Here is a 24,152-nt window from a genome sequence, read left to right on the forward strand (position 1 = left end):
GCTGTGATTGTTTAATAATTGATTTTTGGACGTGACTGAGCAATCAGCTTGATGCTTATAGATGCGAAACAAGTTGTTTACTTACCGATGTTTACAGATGTCTTGTTTACTTAATTACTTACGGATACCATCACGAAGAAGTTGATATTGACATTCTCTTTACAGCAGATTTCCACAAGTACTCATTATGACAGATATTTTTATGGAGAAAACTTTGAAGTATCTTTTATGCTCTTTTCGTTGAATAATACATGTATTAGCAAATTAACAATGGTTGTCTATATTCATGCACATATAACTGTTTCTGAAGAAAAGAAGTCTGGTCTTCTTTAAATAACGTTGTCATACTGCAACAGGAACATTACATAGAGATAAAGGCTGGGGTCTGCTTTTGGGATATTTTTCCATAACACATTAGAAGGAGGAAAATGTGAAGGATACCACAACTAAATAAGATTTTAAATAATACTTGAAACTATCCCATTTCAGTGTCCACCGGATTTTACCTTCCTTCTCTAGAAAGTGACAATTCAAAGCCAGATTTAAATCCTGTCTTGATCTGACGGTTTTTGTTCTTGTTCATTTAGTTTTCCTGTCTTTTCTCATTTTTGAGTTCTGTCTTACTTCATCTTTTATTTTGTAGAGTTGAAGCCCCTTGTGTATTTTGTGTGCTTTACTTCCCGTTTCCTGCTTCCGATCAATAAATGTCACACCTGCCTCTCGCCGTGTAATCAGCCAATGTGCATATATGCTCCAGGTGTTCCTTAATTTATTGCCAGTTCCTTGTATATGTCACCAGTTAATCCTGTCAGTTCCTCATTTGTGTTAGTGGCGTTGTCTAGTCTGCAGTTGTAGCTTTGTTAAATTAAACAAGGGGTGTCCAAAGTCAGTCCCCGAGAGCTGCTGTCTTGCAGGTTTTTGATGTATCCCTGCTCCAACACATCTGACTTAAATTCAATGGATTTATTGGCCTACAAAGTTCTGTACTATGACTGATTCCTTTGATTCAAGGTTGTTGGAGTAGGGATACGCGTAAAACCTGGAGAATTGTGGCCCTCGATGAAAGGAGGTGGACATTGCTGTTCCACTGTCATCTGTTTCTCTATGTCGTGCATTTGGGTTCTTCCACCTATCAATCATGTCCGTGGTGATGGTACACCTTGGAGTCCATTGAAATTATTTACATTTTTTTCAGATCATTTTTTGACCAGTGAGTAACATATTCATTATGACATTACTGTTTAAAACTTGTCCTTTTTTTGTATCAATGCCAAAAAAAAAAACAAAAAAAAAAACCATTAAATGGCTGGTTACAGTTACAGTAACAAACACAAACGATTGGTGAGTTTTGTAAAGTCTCAATGTTTTGTCTTAGCAGCTCCTTCACAATGTGTTGATCAATACATGGAGACAAGAGACACAAGCAACAGTTAATTTGTTCTGATGCCATGATATGATAATATACAGTACAAGTGATGGTATTCAATATAATTTGTGGTCCCCATTTGCATGAATTGTTTAATGGTATTATGCTGTGGGATTATAGTTTTTTTAATGGTGTTATATACTACAGTACCTACAATGTTGTTGACATCCCGTACTTCATAATGTTTTCCAAAACACCTTGATAAAATATTGATTCAAAAATCCTTTGTCTCTTTGCCATTGTATGAAACATACCTGAATGATCAGTGTATATATAATATATACAATATATTAATAAAGGGGCTATCTCATATGCTGAGGAAAGATCATGACAGCAAAAAGCTCAACATTTCCACAGAGTAATTGCATTGCCAAAGCCACATGTCATCTAGAAGGCTGCTGTTCATGCATATTATAATTTGTTTATTATAATTATGTTCAGCTGAGTAGATACAAGTTCAAGATACAAGTTTGGGATCAGTTTTTCATTTTGAAACACAAAGTCGGCACTGTCTGGGACCTTGTAAGACCCATTCTGCTATTTTACTGGCTTGTATCCAGAATTGTACTTTGCTCTTAGCAAAAGGAGATAATTCGCTCAGAATATTAAATGATTCTATCAATCCTTTTGGTATTTGATTCAGTTTATTGCATTATCATCCCTGTTCAGAAACTTGTTGCACATATACTTCTGCTGTGTAATATATAGCTGCGGTTTAAATTAAATAAAATATGAATATTATCATAATAAATATATTTTAGCTCAGCACCTAAAATTATATGATTTTCTATTTTGTGTGTTATAGATCAGGGATGTCCAGCTCTGGTGCTCTAGGAGATCAATCCTGCAGGTTTTCAATATCAGTCTGAACTTACACACCTGATTTAAATAGCATGGCTCTCCCGACTAGCTTGTTGTCATGTTCTACCCGAGACCCAGATCCATTAGTCTGATTCAGGTCTCCTGCACCAGGAAACATCCAAAACCTGCAGGACATTGACCTTGTGCATCTGTCTAAGCCAGGGGTTGGCAACCCGCGGCGCTGGAGCCTCATGCGGCTCTTTAGCGCTGCCCTAGTGGCTCCGTGGAGCTTTTTCAAAAATGTTTTTAAAAAATGGAAAAAGATGGGGGAGGGATATATATTTTTGTTTTGATATGGTTCTGTAGGAGGACAAACATGACACAAACATTCTTAACGTTTTCCAGTGCTGTAAAAATGTGTAGAATAAATATTAAATTTTAACATTTCTGTCAAGGAAGATTTGCGTCATAGCCTGCGACACACATAGCCTATCCATCAGCAGCGCGGGATGCCAGGCAGGTGTTTGTTGTAAACAAAACCGGCGGCTGTGTGATGGGACATGGATCCCAAAGCGAAAAAGAGAAAAATAACCGAGGAGAACAGAGCATTCAACGTTTCTATGACTGCATTTGTATTCATTGCCAATGCGGAAGGATTGTCTGAATATTTGCTCTGTAGCGAGAAGTTGTCAAATAACAAAAAGAGTAATGTGGAAAGAAATTTCCAGGGAAAGCATGTGCGATTGGATTACTTCTGGAGAAATTCGAGAAGCGCAAAAATAGATTTAAGTCGATTGCATTTCCAACCCGGGAGATAATAAAGCGTGGAAAACTGTGGAAAACTGTTCACAGATGGTGACAATATGAAGGAGTCAGTCATCAGCATATCAGAACATATATTTGCTAACTTCAAAAACAAAACCGAAATAATACAGAAAATCAAAGACATGCCCCTTTCTGCTAAGGCAATGAAGGAAAAGGGCTTTTAAAATGGCCGGCAACATCACCTATCAGCAAATCAAGGACATTAATTCAGCACAAGTTACATCTTACATGCCCAATGTTGAGAAGCTGACCAGTGATGTCCGAAAACAGAAGTCAAATTAAACGGGTAAGAACGTAATCCTTCATAGACACATATTGAGTAACAAAGTGGCTGTTTATATAAAATTATTTCTGATTTTTGTCAGTATATATTTGAAATGACACTTGGTAATATAATCGGGTTTTGGTGCTCAGGTCGGAGGATAGCTGCGTTGGTTGCGTGTCTAAAGAGAAGAGGATGCTGCTGCGTTTTACCCTTGCACTGACCTGCTTGACAGAGATCAAAGTGTATTAATTTGATTTGATATACTTTACCTTTTTCTTTAAAAGGCTGCTGGTTTATTTTTTATAAATGCAGGCTGCGTTTTATTGCGCTCTGTTTGTTGCCCAGATAAGGGGCGCGTTATGCACATTCCGTTTTGTTGGTTTTTTTTTATTCTTAAAAATAAAAATTACATTAAAAAAAATCGGATTTCTTTATTGCGTTGTTTTAATTTGATCAATGCAACGAAACACAATTCATTAATATTGTAATGAAGTTAAACATGAGACGGGATTGTACAACAGAGCAGTCACGTGGTGTGTCATTCTCTACAGGATGCGCTGCAAGGAAAATAAACATTTTATCATTAAGGCTCATTATGTATTTGTAGCCAACTTAGTCATTTTGATAGTAGGCTAATATAGCTAATATAGATACATAAAGCTTGTGTTGCCATCATGATAAGGCTTATATAAGGCTTTTAATTTTTTGCGGCTGCAGACATATTTGTTTTTTGTTTTTTTTTGGTCCAATATGGCTCTTTCAACATTTTGGGTTGCCGACCCCTGGTCTAGGCTGATATTATCTCCACAATTCCTCACTTAAAACAAAACATCCACTACCACTGTAACACAACATCCACTGCAACATTTTAGAAGAAAATCTTTCACTTATCTGACAAATCAGAAAATATGTTTTTTTTAATCTTTAAAAAAAACCAACAAATTAATGTTTTAGTCATTTTACTGGGTTGTTATTAAACTTAAAATCACTGTCCTTATTAGCAGTGGGTGAAGAAGGGGGAAAAAAAATCCTGACTTATGCCAGCTCACACTGCTTGCATGGTGAGACTGTTTCTGATAGCTGATAGCCTGGTGAGCGCTGCTTGCATCGCGGCTGGAATGAATCATCTGAATTAATGCACTTCTTTGTTGAGAACTTGGCACTGGTCAATTCCAGACCAAACATATGACTGGAAAATGTGAAGACTGATATTCAACTAAAACAAAAGAGTAAGAGCTAAAGCAACCACCAACTGATGAGTCTTACAAGCTATAGTGAGGACTGACTATGCAAATACTTTAACAGTAAATGAACAAGAATAGTTTACAAATCTGAACGTTAACTTAGTCACCTGTCAGTGTTTAGTCATTAACAAGTCAACCATTTATAAAGCACCTGGGCTGATTAAACTATCTGTTAGGTTTACAAAAGTCAGACTAATAATGAACAAAGTACATCTAACACGCTTAGCAGTTGTGTCCAAGACATCTGAAGCCATTTTTTACTTCTGCACATTAAAGGGGCTGTGCACCCTAAAATGTGCTTTTTGAGCTGTAAATGACATAGTAGCGATTACTTAATTGTGATAAAATGAAAAAGAAAAAAAAAGAACCATATTATTGTTGTTAAAATGAACATTTTTTTTCATTTCTTTTTGTGGATCAATAATTACTCAAAATGCCTCCTACAAAGTAAAATCAGGTTTTGTTTTTTGGGATGTGGATGTACACCTGGTGCTCCTCTACATCACAAGAAACTTTTAAAAAATCTGACTATACCTGGCAGGCACAGAAAACCATACCCACCAATGCACATGTACAGATATGAATGTGTCATCTGACATAAATTCACTAGTTTCAAACTTTTGGACTTTTATTGAACTCTTTAAGAAAATGTTGCTGCAATGGGATGGCTTTGTACTTTTGAGGGATGTAAAAGTAACCCTACACTTGATTCTTTACCTGCTGATCCTCCTCTGGCAACAGACAGCAAGCTCAAATCATGCCTACAACACTATGAGCAGCTGCCACAACCTGCAACGAGTTGCTCCAGCTTGTCAGAGCTGTTGCCAGAAGCCAGCACGGCTTAGACCAATACGGTTCATGGCTTCATGGCCTTCCTCCACCACTGTATTGTGTAGCTGAAGAGATTCTGGAAGAGACAAGTGTTTCATCTCGTGGATACTTTGTGAATCTGTAATGATTTCCAATTTGCTGATGGCTACCTAGCTGTTGTCCATCCATGCATCCATCCATCCATCCATACATCCATCCATCTAGCTGTTGTCTGTCCTTTAATATTTCTGCCTTTGTATTCACAATTACACTATGCTCCACCCCACGATAACCCCCACACCCCAGACCTCATACCCCCATATACTTGCCGAGCATACAATAGATTATGATAGGAAAACCTCCTGCAACATGTTAGTAATCACTTCTGGGTTGTAGGTTTGTTGCAGAGAGTGACTTCCAAGCCAGGCAGAATACTTTGATGTAAAACTGTAAATGTGGATGGAACTGCCCAGTTCCCACACACTTTCTAAGGATGCATGCCAGAGACAGACATGACAACAAGGAATAGAATTATTTAACAAAAAAAGAAATCCTGTTCAATCAGTGCTTGTAAATGAACAGCTTGTACCCAAATGAGTGCAGAATGAAGTCACCTCACTGCAAATTACACCAAGCCACTCAACATCAACAAATTAAAATGTTTTAGTGAAACCAGCAATAAAGAAGCTGAAGGAAAACCTCACAGTAAAAAACATCTGTGTCTTGTTCAGACAGTGGCGCAAATGTTCTGTTTCTTTAAATATAGAGTTGAATTGTTGAGAGCTGGAATTAATACAGTAAATGTCATATTAATACAATTGGTACTCGACCTTGCAAGAACAGAGATTAGAGCCAGACAGGTGTTTACAATGAAGGTTACCAGAAGAGTGTCACAAGCTTGGGGTATCAAGTCGTTGAATTTAGGTACATACTACTAATGCTGGGGTTATGGTGATTTATTTTAATTGTCAGTACTTTCCATCCAAGCTGTACTTATTTCTTGTTACTTCAAGAAATGCTGGACAAATTTGACAGATTTGTTCTTTAATTCTGCAGGTCTGATCTGCTGAATGCCAAATGATTTACATGGGCTCCCAACTGTACTAAAGAAAACGTCACAAAACCACTTAAGTCTTTGGAGACGATGAAGAAACAGAACAGCTCTTTTCTCTGTTTCATCAGAGCTCAAAACCTATTTTTTTCCTGTCAGAATTATGCCGTTAAAAGTCCCTGTGCTTCACAGGAAACTAATGACTGACAGTAACTCATAAATAATGCACCTAAGTATGTGTGTCAAGGTTAAAAACAAAAAGATGGGATTGATCTACGCTGGTCTTTTACCATGCAATATAATAGTTTGGGCTTGAGTCAGTTGTCTAATATAGCAAAGAAAAAGAAAGCTTATGTGCATTTGAGTCATTAAGCAAATTAATTTTGATGAGGAAAGCACACTCTTTCCATCTGACATGTTTGTGAAATGTCAAGCAAGTTGACCTAATACATTGCAAGAGGAAGAACAAACAAACATGCTTTAGTCTACCTGCAGATAGTCACAGAGAAGCCTGGGAAGGGGTGCGTGTATTAACAAAGTACATGCCAGATGTTTCCTCTAAGACCATAACTCATTTATACTTGTCTATGGAAAGCTTTCAGACAGGTCTGGCACTCAGTCGTTACTCAAAGGGTGAATTTCTGCAGCACAGGAGGCGTTTTCTAGGGTAGAAACATTTAATGGTTGGATGCAGTGTTAATGAGGTTCATGTTACTCACAGACAATTAACCGTGGATTGTGTTCAGAGGATTTCTTTTTTTGGGTTAGTGAGCTAGCACACCCAGATGGAATCATTTTGATCCCAAAATATGTTTTGAAAAGATGACTAAAATACACGTAGGATCAAAGGTTTCCCAGTTAATTTAATGTAGATTTTTGTTGGATCCTTTCCTGGCCGTATATTTTGTCTAACAGCACCTCAGAGTTTTAACTGAATGATGGATGATGCATAAAAATATCTCGTAAATGTAAATATCTCGAGACAGAACAATAAAGAGACCCAACCTGATGAAGCTAAACCTGATTGACATCAGTGGATTAAAAGTATGACACAAGTATGACACTAAAGTGTAAGAACTTTTATATGCACATTTATTTTAGAAATGTAACGTACTGTTTTTGTAAAGAGCAACAGAACAAGGAAAAAGAGGGGGCACAAATTGTGGAGACTTTTAAGCATAAAAATGCAACAAAAAATTAACTTCAGCATTTCCAGCTCCAGATGATTAACATGTTTTCCATTTGGAGGCAGACTAACTCAGAATCTCAGCCAAAACACAGACTGAGAACAAATCAAAGCAACGCATAGAGAGAAGAAAAAGCAAGCTCACTTGCTGAATGATAGTGGGAGGAAAGGCATGCTCAGAACCTCTCTTTTGCTTATCTTTCCCCAGATAAGCAAAACTTCAAACTGCACTCCAAACTAGTCCCTCATTTCTCCACCTTGCTAAAACAGAGGATCACGTCTGAGCTTTCAGGGTGACTCCGAAATACGGTTTCCCCACCCAGGGGTTCATTAGGAGTGAATTTAAACTGTAGTTTGTCTGAGCAGGAGGAGGGCCAGCTGGAACCTTTTCTTTCTGACATTTTTTGGGATTGGTTCTGCACCCAAGTGAATATACACATACTCATGCTTAGGTGTGCATGTAGGAACAAAAAAAACACAGGAAAATCATGTATGGATCATCTGTGGAAAGGAAATTTGGAGAAGGAACTTTTTGAATTCCTCCACAGTAAAGACTCAGATTATATTATTGTATGAATTGACAAAAAGAATGATTATGAAGTTAAAATGTGGGTTGATTTCTGCTCAGGGTCATAAGAATATAAACTAAGAAAACACAATCAACCATTTATGATACATATGGGTACTAAACAGTACAGGGTCTCTCTAATTATCCTGTGGCAAAGGGCATATACCTGTAATACCAAAATGATATACAGGGAAACTTTAATGTTATGTTTTACATTGCTGTACAATCTGATTAAAAAAATAAAGGTTTGGGATTAGAGCAAGAGAAAATAAAATATTGAAAATTTAGCACTAAACTAAGCTTTATTTTCATTCAGGTTATGCAAAAAAATATTTCAACAGCATTAATAAAAACAGAACAAATATAGTTTTAGTAGCCGTTACAAAAGGCTCTTCTGTACCTAACAGCTGAATGGCATTAACAAAACACAATTTAGAAATTCATCAGTAATTTATTTTCATACAATGAGGAAAAAGTGCACCTGTTAAAACATTATGACTGATGGAACAAAGGTTATGGCTCTGTTCACCTGTAGCACACTTACCTCCTTGAAGAGAGGGCTGACTCAATGCTAAGAGGACGAGTCCGCAGAAGAGCAAGAGAATGTTTCTGTTAGCCATCTCGCTCCAAAATGCACCACCCCTCTCCCGATCAGCTGGTTTTATTCTCTTCTTGCTAATTACCACTTCCCCAAGGTCTCAAGCAGCAGTGAAGAAAAAAAAAAGAGAGAGAAAGATAAAAGTTACAGAACTCGGTGTAATTATGAGAGTGCAACAACTCTTGTTCAATGGATCACTTTGCTTTATTCCCCCCTCTGTGTCTGGTGTTGCTGTTTTTATTCTGGTCACTCCTGCCAACAGCACAGACGCTGCTGCCAGCACGGAAAGAGAGAGGGAAGAAAAGATACACACACATGCATATACACACTGATCCCCCACCCCCCTACCCCACCCCACCCCAGAAGGACTACAACTGTCTGCCAAGCATTTGCATGGATTTGCAGCATACTTATCTGTAACAGTCAAGAAAGAGAGCGAGGAAGAGCAAATCACTGCAGAATAATGAGCTGTTCTCTTTGGCTCTAATCTCAGTTCATTGGGTTTTAATAAAGGCTAAAACATTACTTTTAGCTGTTTCTTGAAGGTGACTGAACCAGAAAACACTGAGGTAGAGGAAAAATAGCACAGCAGCTGATGGCACCTATTCAGACAAGCCATTTGAGTCCCTGGCTTTCTAAATGAACTGACGTGACTGAGTGGACAGAAAGAATCGAAAAGGCCTTAACATCATAGATAACAAAGAGCAAAGAACCTCAGAAATAATTGTCACAGTGAGTTATGTATCAATAAAGACTCAAGAAGCCTTTAGTGAATGAACTCTGAACAAGACCAGAAGAAACTGACCGTTACAGAATTGCTCATTACAATACAAGCTCCTCTATTGTCCTCAAAATCTGTCAAACACAAAATCTGTCAAATACAGAAATAAGTGAGAAATCAAAGAAAGAACCTAATATAAAGTGTCTTAGTACAGTGTGAGATCAACAAAGCCAGCAGAACATCTTGTCATGTCTTCCACTGGACTCACTGGATGGATGAAACCCAATTTCTCTAAAAGACATTCCCTCTGTTGGTGTTTTCATGACTGTACTGCTAAACGCTCTGCATTGTGTCTCCTTTAGGTGTTTTCTTGTCTTTCAGATCTGGTAACTGTAAGATGATCATTGTTTCTCCATTTAAGCTGTGCCCCCCTGTGTTCTGATGATAAAGACAATTGGAAGATACTATGTCCATAAGGATAGAAATCCAAGGTGATGACTCAGAATAACTTCGTAAAGTATTACTGTAATATTTCTGGTAAAGGGAACAGGTGAATACAAACCCTTCCAGCAAAATGCCCCCCACCTTGTTAGAAATTCCCCATATTTTTCCAAGAGCCTCACAGTACACAGAACTGTAGATCATACAATAAAAAGGTGGAAATAAAATATATCTACAAAGTTTGAAATGGGGAGGATGGCAGTGGCTCAAAATCAGAAAGAAAAGAAACCAGACAAATAAAGAGAAGTTCAACTTACAGCTTCCTTACAGGTCGAACAAGGAAGCAACACAGTCCTGCTTGAGAAAAAGTTGTTGATTGATCAAGAGGTCTGAAAAAGCTACCACAAAATCTTTGAGATGTTTTTCCCATAGCATGTGGAATAGGAAGTTTCACACCTGAGCACCTACTTTACTGAATCATAACATTTAGTGGCCTGCTTATACTTGTTTATGTACACCCACTGCTCCAGAGGCTTCACCAAATTCAGAATATGTGTTAACCTCCCAGAGGAGGTTGACAGCATGAAGAAATGTAGTTACACTCTATTATCCAGACTGTGTTGGACTATGACACTGATAAAAAACAACTTACATAGATAATTGGGTTAATTTATTATTTTTGTTTGCACAGTGGAAATTGGCCTCACACAGTGGCTCTGAGACTGGGCTGCTATTTAAAATCAATCATGTCTTTTTTCCCTCCTTTTGTCATGTTGCTGCTGTCAGTTTCAGAGCATCCGTGTGAGACAGTAAGTGAGAAAATGAGTCTCTTTGAAGAAAGGATGTGAGCTGTGCTTACTTGCAATTTTCATGTACCCGGGTGTTGTGTTCCCACAAAAAGCCAAATGGAGCTGGAGCTGATGAATCACCAATGCTGCAGAGCCTTTAATGTATTACTTATAACAGTTTAAACATTTCCCCATTGCACTCAACATTCACATGTAAAGGCTGGCACACATTACAGGACTTTTAAAACCTTCTCAGGTTTGGAGGCCACACACTTGATGATAACAAAAAACAGATCCGACAACATCTCTGTGTTCTATAGTGTGAAGTGGGCATTACGGAGCACACTACACACTAACTGATTGTTCAGAAGAGTATCAGGTTCTTCACATGCAATATCCAAATCTCAAGTACTCAAATGACTCCAGTGTAACTATGGCAGATGAACAGGAAGAAGCAGTGATGATTGTTTTTGGCCTGCTGTAGTTTGTACCCACCTTAAGCATAACAAGCTGCATTTTGACCTGTTTTCTTTAAAAAAAAAACAAAAAAACAAAAAAACAACTCACTGAATATCGTCATACACTCCCACAATACTACAGATTTTTCACATTGTCTGACTTCATGCTCCCAGGATCCAAAGACCAAAATTTTAGTTTCAGGTTTTTCATTTGATTTTCTTCTTATCTCGACTTTTAACAGTACCTACAAAAAGGATTTCACAAAAAAAAAAAAAAAAAAAAAAAAAAGAAAGAAAATGGTTTGTTGCTTTAATATATTTATATGAAAAAGGTTTTTAAAGTACAAGTTTGACTGGTTGAGCTGAAATCAGTCTGGTAAATCTCCTTTCTTTTGTCATGAAGCACATATCTCAGTATTTACCAGATTCACCACATCATTACTTTTACATGGGTAAGAATAAATCTGTCACGTCTAGCATAAGATTTTCAAGAACAATTACTGGAAGGGTAAATAGTTAAAAACCTGACAGCATTTTCTGTTCTTTTACTAATTTTAAAGTCTTTCACTGACTGCTAACTGATTAACTATTTCTGAGAAATTACGACAATGTGATTTTGAACTGGAGCTTTATTAATACCAGGACAGACGCTCTGCAAACATCGGCCTACAACTTCAGCTTTGTTCAACATGTTTTGGCTGTTACTTAGTTAACACCTCATCACTGACAGGGCTGTCGGTGTCCATCTTTATGTTCTGTCCTGAGACATATATTTGGGATTATAAGTAGAGGAGGTTTAAGACAGGTCCTTTTACTGGCAAGAGCCGCAGCCAAAGTCATTACTCTCTCAGACACAGACCTGACAGACCAGACTGTTGCATGCATGCTAATGGGTTCTGCTTTCCAAGACACACAGTATCCTTCACAGTGGTGACGTCCACTATTAATGTTCATATTACCTAATGTTTATTTGCTTGAAGTTAGGTAAGGCATGTTAACAATGTCAGCTGTTAAAAGGTTTGCTCAGAACAAATGCAAAACATATTTTCAGTTGAATGATGAAGGAGAGTCATACAGTTATGGCCAAACTTCCTATTTCCAGCCAAACAGATATTATTTCTTGTTTTATCCCGGGCATCTTCTTCTGCCTCTGCTGTAATTTGCTTTTAATTCCACTTATTACATTTGAGCAAACACACCTTTGATATACCTACTTAAAACACACAGCCACTGCTTTTCCAATGAACAAAACATTAAGTGTGTATATTTTCATTGGGGGAAAAATCACTTTTCTTTGAGCATTAAGTGTAAGATCTACCTAAGGCTGTTTAACCTTCCTGAGGAAGTGCAAAACGAAAGCCAGCGAGATCTCACTGTGCTGGTGCTCCTTAATGCATCATTCATAGCAAGACATTTATCTTATCTGCTTGTAATATTCTCATCCTGAACCCTGGAATAGTGATTCAAACAATGAATGAAAACATCTGTTTCCCCAGTAAACTCATCTGTCATATGAAAAAACAAACAAACAAAATAACTTTATCTAAGTAAAAAAAAAAAAAAAAGTTAACAAAACACAAAAACATGCAAATATTTGAGCAGCTCTCAACTCAATTTAAAAAAAAAAAAACCTAATGACCTAATGCTGCATTATGCATAGTACTAGTCTTTCCATGTTTGATTTAGGGACAAAAAATCCCAGCTGACTGTGTGGGAAGCTAAAGTGTGCTCTGGATGAGAGCAATGTTTTCCTCAATCTATTTGCGAGTCTTAATGTCTATTTTAGCTCATGTCTGGTATTCATCCTTTGGGCTGAGTGAGATGGTGTTTTTGCCAAAATAAAGTTGAGATTGAACATAGACTTTAGAGAAGTATGAGAGGTCGCATAGAATATATTCCTAGTTCTTCTTTAACAGTGATTCGCTGTTTTGCTGTCACAACAAAGCTAATTGTTTTATATTTTAACAGCAACATAATACACTGCCTGACCCACAAAAAAAAAACAACAAAAAAACACACACACACACACACACACAAACACAAAAAAGGTCACACAGTAATATTTTGTTGGGGAACCTTTAGCTTTGATTACAGCATGCATACAATGTGGTATTGTTTTGATGGGTTTAAGGTCTGGACTATGTGGTGGCCAGTCCATGTGTGAAAACCATGTCTCATGCTACCTGAACCACTCTTTAAGCCCAATAAATCCTGCAGTCTGCCTAAAAGAAGTCAGTCAGCTGACTTCTTTTGGGCAGATAATGTTGCTGAACCTAGACAAACAGACCAACTCCAACAATCCAAGATCATAGAGCTCCCATGCAGGCTTTTACAATGTAGGAGCCAGTCATTATTTAATCTGTCGCTCTTCTTACTCCGATGAACCCATCACTCCAGACCAGGGTAAATCTGGATCCACATGACCTTCTTCCATTGCTCCAGAGCCCAACCTTTATGCTCCCTAGCTGGTTAATTTCGCTGGTTATTGATTTTCTTGCAGCGAAACAGCTGTTTGGTCCCAATACACTGACTTTGTTTCATTAATGGAAATGTTCTAAGTTACTCTATAAAGAATAGCCTTGAGTTCTACTGCTGTTTTTCTTTGATTTGATTGTACCAAACATTTATACCAGGGTTTCTCAAATCCAGTCCCCAAGCCCCCCTGCCCTGCATCTTATAGAAAGGTTCCTCCTTCAGAGCACCTGAGTCAGATTATTGAACTTCCTTATCAAGGTCTTTGCAGCCTGTTAATGAGCCCTTTATTTCATTCAGATGTGTTAAGGTAGGGTTGCCAATAAAACATGCAAGGCAGGGGGGTCCTGAGGACTGGAACTGAGAAACACTGGTTTATGCTAACATCTTTTCCATGACTACGGGATGTGTCTTTCCATGTGGTTAAAGAAATGGCAAGCTGCTCATTGCATCAGTTGGGATTAAATGTCTTGTTGTCAGCTGAGAGAGAATCATTTATATTGATAATTACTTTCATTATTGTAATTAACCAATGGGAGGCATCGACTTACCTGATTAGTTAAATCCAGGTAGTGATGTAATTGGCCACGCAGAATATATCTTCATCAAGGTTTGCTTTGAAATGGCAAAGCACATAATGTAAGTGTTCTGCTCTTTCCTTCAAAGTGATGTTTAGTTTTGTGGGCATGCTAAATGTCTGCAGCTGAATGTGTATACTATCTCAGGTTCAACATCCATGCCTAGGTTTAATGTTGATTACAACATATACATAAACCTTTCCAGAGTTTAGGGCTAGCATATGTGGCAGATAGTTATAACACCTGCCACTTAGGAATTAAAACAAATAAGGCATTTCCTATGTATCAAATTAACCCATGTAGTTGTCTGCCGAAGGTTTTGGTGGCACATAACTTTGATTTCATACAAATATTTTCCAAAAAAATATGCTATAAATTGTTGTTAAGTGGGACAGCATGTTTTATCTGTGAAAATGTAGAAGTAGCACTCTGACAAAATGCGCCTTCACACTTACAGACTACTGACTAAAAATAAAAAAAATAAAATAAATAATCAAAGATTTGACCACTAAATTCATTGGAAATGGAAGAAAGTTCCTTAATCCTGTCTTTTCACTTCATAAACCAAGAGCATTATTTTACCCTAAATTTACCTGTCTGGTAGGGAGGTATATTTTTAAATCACTTGTAACTTTAGGGATAAGGCTTTCAGCGCTAAACCTTTCGTAAATATCTTATTTCTATCTGCTCGTCTCAATCATTTTGCATTTAATGTGTACTACAGTTTGCAAAATCTGTCAGTTCTAGATTGTGCTGCAGGATATTTTGTTGCTCATTTTTTTGTAAACACAACATGATTCCTATATGCTTGAACAGTTGAAGAGACATGCTTTGCACCACAATTTGAGCAAGTTCAAGAAAGGACTTCAAGGAAGAAGGGGGAGTTTCTATGATGTAAGAAAAAACAAAACAAAGAAAACTCAGCAAATCTATGCAAATATTTGATTTGCTTTGACTTGATTTGAAGTGCACCTCCTTGTCTGTCCACATGGAAGAGTGAAACTGATGATTGTGTGAACAAAGTCACGAATCACAGCAATAACCGGTAATCTCTGGCAATTTTCACACATAAACAACAGAGGTTTTCAGGAGGAAGCGTGGCCAGATACTGCTCCAGACATTTTCTCCTGTTGCAGTTTACACCTTTCGCAGTGGGAGGTTTTCTGCTGGAAGCTGTCTGTTGGAGATGTGTGCTTACAGCTAGAAATTTGGGCATTGGGTGCAAGGATCTTGTTTCCACACCATGGAAAAGGTAGGAAATGGTGTCGAAATTTTTTACATTTTGAGAGTGACAGATGAAGCTCTTGTTCATATCAATATTGCATAAATTTGTTCCTATCCACGATAGCAAGAAACATGTGAAAAGCAGCATAAAGTCAGAAAGCAAAAGAAAGCAACAACCCACATGCAAACCACACAGAGAGGTAGTTCATACTCCAGTATACTTGCTGCTGTGTTTACATGATGTCTCAGCTGCTGTTGACCTGGAGATTTTACAAGGTGGCTGGGTGGAAAATCTCTGCAACAGTCGAGCAAATCAGCGACAACTGAGTTCTCACATGCCACCCCTTCAAAACTTCTCTAGCAATATCAGGAGTCCAGTGCATGTGTGAAAACAGCTTCTAATAGTTTCACAGTTTCACTCTAAGGCACAAATGTAAACACTCTCGACCTTATACAACCACCTAACGTTAGCAGGCTTTGAGTTAATAAAGCTGAGGTGAAGCTCATGATTTGACTGGTTTTTGTCAACGACTGTGGCCTGCACAACAGCCCCGACACTGTAGTGAGGAGAAATGTACCACACTTCACTTAATTTGGCCACACTGTCCTGTATGTTATAGTTCCATAGAAATTAAATCTACCTGCTTCTAGCAGAGATAGAAGCTAAAAGAGAACATCAGCTGCAGTATACACATCATCACAAAACTAATGTTATTTTGTCATTGAAACATTTAAACCTATTTGGTAGATCCCAAACTAAAATCACAAACTTGTAAAGAAGAAATATATTGGTGGTATTTTACTATGCTGCTGATCATGTCAACAGGTTTGAAAGTACAGTTCTGGAAAAAAATCATTAGACCATCCTTGTGTGCCAGAGTTTCACATTCATTTTAAAATCCTTCACAACTGATGTATTTGTATGGAAAACAAGGGTGGTCTAATAATGTTTTTGTGATCTTATGCAGACAGAGAAATCACATGGTTGTCTTTCATAAATCAAATGTCACCGTAAAATTATATCCACTAATAATGAGTCTTAAGGAATTGTGCCATAAAATATTATTAAAGTTGAACACGAATCTAAGAGTTTGTGTCTTCTTTGCGTCACATTACATTGCACAAACATGCTCATACATTCAGATTTTTCACTGGAACGAATCGTCTGAACAAAGGATTGCAAGAGATCATTCCTTTTTTGGCTCTGCTGAAAGTAAAAAAAGCAGAAAAAAAAAGCATAGCTAGCAAACGCTCAAAATAATATCTGTTTCTTCATTTGGCTTTGATAGAAAGCCACTCTAACACTTCATAGAATTTTTCACAAGTTTAGTGGCTACTGTAAATAAATTAGAAGTTAATCTTAGACAGCTGGCTAAAATGGCTTCGTTGGAATGAAATTAAATCATGTGGAGTTTGTCAAAAGTTACACCAAAATATGTCTGTTGAACTACCCTATACAAGTACTTTAAGTAAACAAAAAATGGAATTCTGACAAAGTAGCTAAAGTTACAAAAGAAAAGTAGGGATGCACAGATATCACATTTTTTCAAACCAAGCACAGCTATAATTACATTTGAGTATGTGCCAATACTGAGTACTAAGATGTGTATTAATAAATCTGATAAGAGTTCAGTGGTAAAGAGTGTGGCCTGGAATGCCACATACCTGAGTGGTTAAATGTGCAACATATCAAATGTGTACTTCTATGGTCATCCTCTAAATGTTAGGCTTGAAAACGGACCAAATTTTTATAAATAAAATGGATAGTAGTTTTTGGTGGATTATGATCTCAGCTGTGAGGAGGCACCTATATGCCCAAAATCAGCTTTCCTCGCTGAGAAGATGCCAAATTCAGATTTTTAAATTAGCCCCTACAATAAATTTCTTTCTGGACACCCAATGATTAAAATGTTCAGTTAGTGTCTTTGCATCAACATATTAATTCTGACAGCCTTAGTTTTCTCAGGTTGGTGTTTGATAGTTGAAGCACTTTTTTGAGTAAAGAGTACAAATACGTACATAACCAACACCCAATACTTGGTGTTGGTGCATCTCAAAGGGAGATAAAACAGACATGCTTCAGTCTGGAACACATAATCAGACAACTTCTGTTGGTATGATATTCCATATATACATACAATCCAAGCTAATCTGTCCTGATGAACACAATCATCAAGTTTATAAAGGTGTGGCTGGAGATACAAATGTGACTTGCTAGAACCACACAATTGTCCACTGTGTGCTTGTAAAATTGTACATGCAGTTGCTCCAACTCCCCCTTACCAACTTAATCGCACTGTATAGGCATCATTTCAGATGTAATGAATCCAACATCTGCTCCCTGTTCAGAAACATGTTACCTGGTGGTATCCAAAGTGAGCTGATTTGACTCTACGCCAAACCCTCAAATTCAAACAACTAGTATGCTGATACAGATGGTGGTGTTCTCATGTACTTTTCTTGCAGCATGAGGGAAATCACTGTTTAACAGTGTACATGTGGGCTTACGTTGGTACAAAGAACCTTTGTTCCCTGAATAAGTGTTTACATGTTGCTGTTGGTGCTGCATTGGATCAGCTCTGATACCATCATCATGCAATAATCAGTGATTGTGGTGGTTCAGGCGTATGCACCATACTATGCCAGAGATGCTTATTACAGCTGACACTATAAAGATTGTTCTGTGGTTTACTTATGCTATTACAGTTATTCTAAAACACGCCAAAATTAAACCACAATGGGCGAGCCACAGAGGAAGGCATTTTATCTTCATCTTTTTATACTGAGACACTACAGAGAAAAACCTATTATCATCATCATGGCCTGTGGTGTCACCAACAAACACAGACATTTAGACTGGCCAATCTCCAAAGTGTGACACACACAACCAGACCACAGTCCAGATGTGGTTACTCTGCAGCTACCATTGCTCTGAAGATGAAGCAGGTTCCTGTGAGCATTAGATCCAACCCCAGGAACCCAAGAAAAACTGATGAGCTCTGCTGAGGGCCAATCCAGGAAGCAGGATGAGTCATGATTGGCATTATAATCTTGAAGATTTCAGGGTGTTTTGCAAGCACTGAAGCAGAACATCCAATTCTTGATAAATCAATTCTCTTAAAGCTTTTAAAGAGACAATCAGTTCATGATGTTGGACTCAGGTACAGTTAAATCAGGTTAAGAGTTTGGCTGTATGTACTACAAAAACACACATTCAATCATTATCTCTCGTACACTTAGAAAGGTACAACACATAAAATCACCCCCACCCACCAACCCAACCAGTAATTCCATACCCACAGACAAACCATGGTCCCTAGTATCAGGCTCATTGAAGCGATGTCCGGGGGATCCATCCACACTGCCCATAACCACAGAGGCCTCCACCACAAAGCCACCCAAATCGTGGTTAACCGGGTCCCACACTGCAACCATTAAGTTATAATAATAAATATATAAATAAATAAAACAGGAGCAGCTGACACAAAAGGGATGTTGGAGTATTTACAACAAAAACAATTAAATGTGTAAAGCAAAAAAGCAAAAAATCAAAAAAAAAAAAAAAAAAAAGGCCTGAATAAATGTATTCAAAGTAAGTATCAAGTAAGCATGGATTAAAATAATAGTAAACTAAAATTAGCACAAATAAAAAATAAAATAATATAAAATAAAGCGAGAAGAATAAATTTCTTTTATTACTTAAATTTCATGAGAAACATATCCAACTAAAAGCCAGTAAGATAGGATAGATAATAAGACAGATCTTGAACATGGTTTTAAAATTTTCAACTGTTTCAGACACCCATCATCTCGCAGACTTCTAATATGGGAATAAAAACTAAAAGTAGGCTCACTGTAAGTCTCTGTGAAAATGTCTGGAATTTGTAAAGGTCTCCTATTGGAGGACAGGACAATTCTGGATGGCTCATAGTAATTAAAACTATTTAAAAAGTAAGAAGGACCAAGACCATTAGGAGTTTTAAAAACCAGTAAAAGAACTTTAAAACTTATCCTGAAGTGGACTGGAAGCAGTAAGTGCAGGATGGGTTGATGTGGATTATCGGCAGCAGTTGCAGTGGTGCTAAAGTTTTCATTGGGAGACAAGAAAGAAGAGCAGTGCAATAATCTGGCTGGTGATGAGAGTTATTACTAGTGGGAGGAATACTGCTGTAAATGATTTTCATTTGCAAAACATAAAAACTTTTTTAATTAAATATTTGAATCTATACAATGACTGTGCAATCATTTATAAAATACATTAAAAACACACAGATACCCATCTGCCTGTAGCCCATATAAGAAAAGAGAAGGAACACTGAATATATCCACCGGCAAAAATAAGGCAGTGTGTATTAACAGTGAACTGTGCATATTTGCAGAATGCTTGAAATTTGCCTTATCATGGAATTTCTCAGGCTACCTTTGGGACTTTGGGACAGAGGAGCAAAGCATTAAAGAGTGAGATAGAGTGTTGGCAACAGAATTAGGGGGACAATATAAAATGCTGATGAAACAACTTTTCATCAAGTCAGATGGTGTCCAGCAAGAGACATGCTTAGGATACCAAAACCATTAGGTGAAATGTTAACAACAAGCTGTCATGGTGGAAGGGCATGGGAAAACTAATTAAGGAAGTCCTGGACATTCCCATGCATGTCACAAACTTTTCCCAACTTCTTTTCCAACCCAACAATCATCACTGACAACTGATGCTTCCTGTTTCTAGATCAAAGTTACAAAGTTGCAAAAGACTTCTAAATGCTGTTCTGTTGCACTTAGTTTAACCTTATTTCTCAGAGCTCAATTAGGTACAGTGGTACAAATTTCCTACAGGCACACTAACACACTTCCTGAACATTGTTATAACTTCCTCATGTTCCGCATAAAGAAAGTGTTGGGACTGGCTTCAAGGCAAAAAGAAGGGAGTTCCCATGCGATAAGTGTAAGCACCATATTTCACATTTTGAGAAATTAATCAATATTTTTTTCATAAATATTCTTGGAGGAGAGACTGATAAACTGAACCTGTCAGCTGGCAGTCCAAATCACACCAAGTCCAAATAGGACACACCCTTGAAGAAGATGCTTTACAAAATCTGGCTTTTCATAGCAATCAAAAGTAACCATACCATTCCCCTTTTTAGTTGTGTCTGCAATGCACTGGGTAAATGTAATCAATAAGAGTTCCTAGCTGATATTTTAGTTTCATCCAGAAACTTTTCACCTCTCAACAGCATAAGGTTGATGCTGATGTAGCAACTAAAACTTTATACCAGGCTATGCTGACGTGCAGAATGCCCACTATTCCACCCAGTTCATTAAAGGAATTTGCTCGTATAGTTCTCCATGTACCATCTTACAGTATGCACCAAAAAACCTGACAACAAAAAGATCTAGCGGATAAGCACAGGAAGACGTGATCAGATACAGAGGGACACTCCTAAAATGTTGAGGATGCATGAACCCCCATTTTGGGTCACCAGCAGGGTCTTGGCAGAGCCTATGTACCTTTTTAGAAAAACAGGCAATACTGATACTGTACAAACAAGCAGCTAAAATCCACAATATGTAGGTTAACCAGTTTTACTTGTAGGAAAGGATTGTAATCTATAAGGCAGAAAGCAGGCATGAAGGGTTTCTGCAGGGGCCATTTAAAATGTCCCTTCCAGAGGTCTCATTAAACTGTTTTTAAAAACCCTTGTGAAAATATGCCTTGCTGAGCAATATTTTTTTATTTATATAACAAATTTTGCCTTATTTATACTGGCTGACAGGTGATTTAAGCAGCAGACAGTTATCTGTATATTGTTAATTCTTTTTAACATAAACACAATGCAATTATAGAGAAACTTAAATAAAAATAAATAAAATAAAACAAATGAATAATTGATGTGAGCTGAACACACCAAACAAGGCTGGAAAGAGCCAAAGAGTTCAGATAACCTTGTGAGTAATATTGTGGTAATTACAGTAATAAGACTGTGGGGTGAGGGTGTCAGGATCAGGTATAAAAGGACCATACACCCAAATTTTAGTCGATTCAAGCAATGATTGGATGTTTCTGTTGACTTAATCCTAACTACATTTGATAATTATCAATAAGTTCCCAATGGTGAAGGTTTGGAATTTTAAATCTGGAGTACCTAATAATGTAAAAAACTTTAGATACTCAAATTATAATATATCAAGACTAGAAACCACTGTTTCTGTTGGATTTCTGTGAGTCTCTGACTCTCAGGCACTGCTGCATTAGAAACGGTCATCTCACTTTGATTAATATGAACACAGGTCGGGGATACATTGGAAAATTATCGCTTCACAATACAGTCTGCTGACACATGACAAAAGTAATTTAAAACTGTACTTCTTGAAGTGAAAGCTATAAATCATCTCTGTGAAGTGATGTTGCTATGTTCACAAGCTCATCTCCCATGGTCAGACAGTGGGCACATTGGACTGTATAAGTCACCACAGTATAGATGCCTTCCATATGTGTGAGAGGTGCCAAGGACACAGGAACGTATACTAGAAATTGGGATTGACAATTGGGCTAACATTGTCTTTTACCAGGAAGTGGGTGATAACTTCAGCAGGGCAATGCCAAGCCTTGGTTTGCTCACAATGGTGTGGCTTAATCTACACATAATGTGTTCTTGAATCACCTGCCTGGAGTCCAGAGCTGTCGAATAAAAATGTCTGGTGCACCATGACGAGGAGAATCAGACAGCAGCCACAGAATTACATAGCAAAGTTTTTGTATTCAGCATAATACTGCAACAACTACTATGCGCAGTTCCTACACCACTGACAAGTGCAGTTAAAAGAAGACGGATGTAACACAACTTTCAAATGATTAGCATTTTTAATAAAATAGTTTACAAATGAATCAATGATGATTAATCACCATTCAGAGCTATAATGAATAAATAAATATACCATTATATTTAATGGTCTATATACATAATGGTCAGAGAGAAGTCTGAGAATCTGGCAGTCAGAGGGAATAAGACTGGTACTAAAACAAGGAAGAACACAGGTAGGAAGCATCAGCAATCAGTGCTGAGGAACGATGCCTTCAAAGACAGCTGGAAAAGACCAGTGTCAGCCAGACCATGACAAGTTTGTCTTTAGTTCCCGTCAAAAATAAATACACATGACACATGACAGATTCACTCGTATTTGTGTAATGGAAAGAGCTGCTTCCCCCTCCATCATTTAGACTGACTTGGAGATTCAACCATAAATTTGAAAAAACCACAACCTCAAGGAGCTGCACACTGCAACACTCAGTCCAGAGTGCAAAGAATAATTCTTCATCATAAGTTGTGTTTAAGACGTATAGGTTAAATTATTTATATTTAATAAAACAATAATTTAATTGATCATGTCTTAAATACCACTGATGCTGTAATGACTGCAATTAGAACAAATTTGTGGTATTTTCATTTAAAGAAAGGTCTGAACTGATCTCACAAATCCACATATTCCTCTAAAGAGTTGTGTTTGTATCATAAATCAACATCACATTAAAAGGTTCATCAATCCAAGAAAAATAACTTTGACTTAATGGAACTTAATGAGAGATAACCGCATACATAATTATGGCAGGTCCAGTATCAACGCAATAAATTATTCCCATCTTCTTTGTATAAGCATTGCAGAAATAAACAATAGATAAGCACTGGGGAAAATGTATCATAATATTTTTTCCTAATATGGTAGATGAAACAATAAAAGAGAGACGGGGAAAAGCCACCAGTTTATTCATGAAGATTGAAGATTCAAATGATCCAAGTTATTTTACTAGCTATTACATGCATACACATTTAGTAAACACAACATGCAAAAGGGTGCTAACCAGTCCAAAAAACTGACCCTAAATACAAACTCTGAAACCTGGCAAAAATGGATTCTCTTGTAATCTTTTGAGACTGCACTTAAATCCAGCTGCCTCAGAAAGTAACAGCAATAAAACTTAAAGATAATCGTCTCTTTGATGTTTGTATATAAAAAAAACACAGCTGCGAAGGTGAACTTCTATGTTTGGCTGTCTCAGACTGCCAGTGGCTGGACGTCGGAGTGTTTCTATAAAGATGTCCCCCATTTCGCAAAGCACAACAGGATCTCAATGAATTCTGTCTGAAGTGGAGAGATGGCAAAATAGCGGCCAACTATCTCATGTATAATAGATGTTTTGCAATAAGACAGAGCGGTCCCTTCACATTCAACAGAAGGAACAAAAAAATTCAATGTAGAAGGTCAGATAATATATCTGAACTATTTCAATAACAATAGCATTCTGCTGTAGGGTCAGTCCTAAAGGAAAAAAAAAACATTACTGACGTGGAAAAATAAAAATTAGAATAAAAAATCTGATCACTTTCTGAAAGTGTATATGTATCAGTCCTCAAAATACCCCAAACATTATTCCACCCCTCCAACCTTGTGATGGATCCAATTTGTACAACTGACGATTGCAAAATCATAAGCCCCCGTTGTTAATCATGGCCCCATTACAAAAATGTCACCATAACAGTATATCATGTGTCTTTTGTGTAGCATCTAGAATCCTAAGTTGTTTTAAATTATTAACTCTAAATACATCCTCTGGGTTTTTTTTATGCAAATTTCACAAAGGATCTGTTATTTGAAAAATGACCTTTTGGTTTTCAACATAGCTTGACTAATTCCACTAA

The 24,152-nt window shown here is 37.3% G+C and overlaps 1 protein-coding gene across 1 annotated transcript in view; it reads right to left on the reverse strand.

The window, feature by feature from the left end:
- elna (elastin a) overlaps positions 1-8,964 on the reverse strand; it is a 49,106-nt gene extending 40,142 nt beyond the window's left edge. Inside the window, exon 1 of the mRNA XM_079245951.1 lies at positions 8,721-8,964. Within this exon, the coding sequence (XP_079102077.1) occupies positions 8,721-8,796 (76 nt within the window). The 5' untranslated portion in view covers positions 8,797-8,964. The remainder of the gene's footprint in view (positions 1-8,720) is intronic.
- Between the last annotated feature and the right edge of the window lie 15,188 nt (positions 8,965-24,152).

The sequence above is a fragment of the Telmatherina bonti genome (genome assembly GCF_933228915.1).
Source record: "Telmatherina bonti genome assembly, chromosome: 9".
Lineage (NCBI taxonomy): Eukaryota > Metazoa > Chordata > Actinopteri > Atheriniformes > Telmatherinidae > Telmatherina > Telmatherina bonti.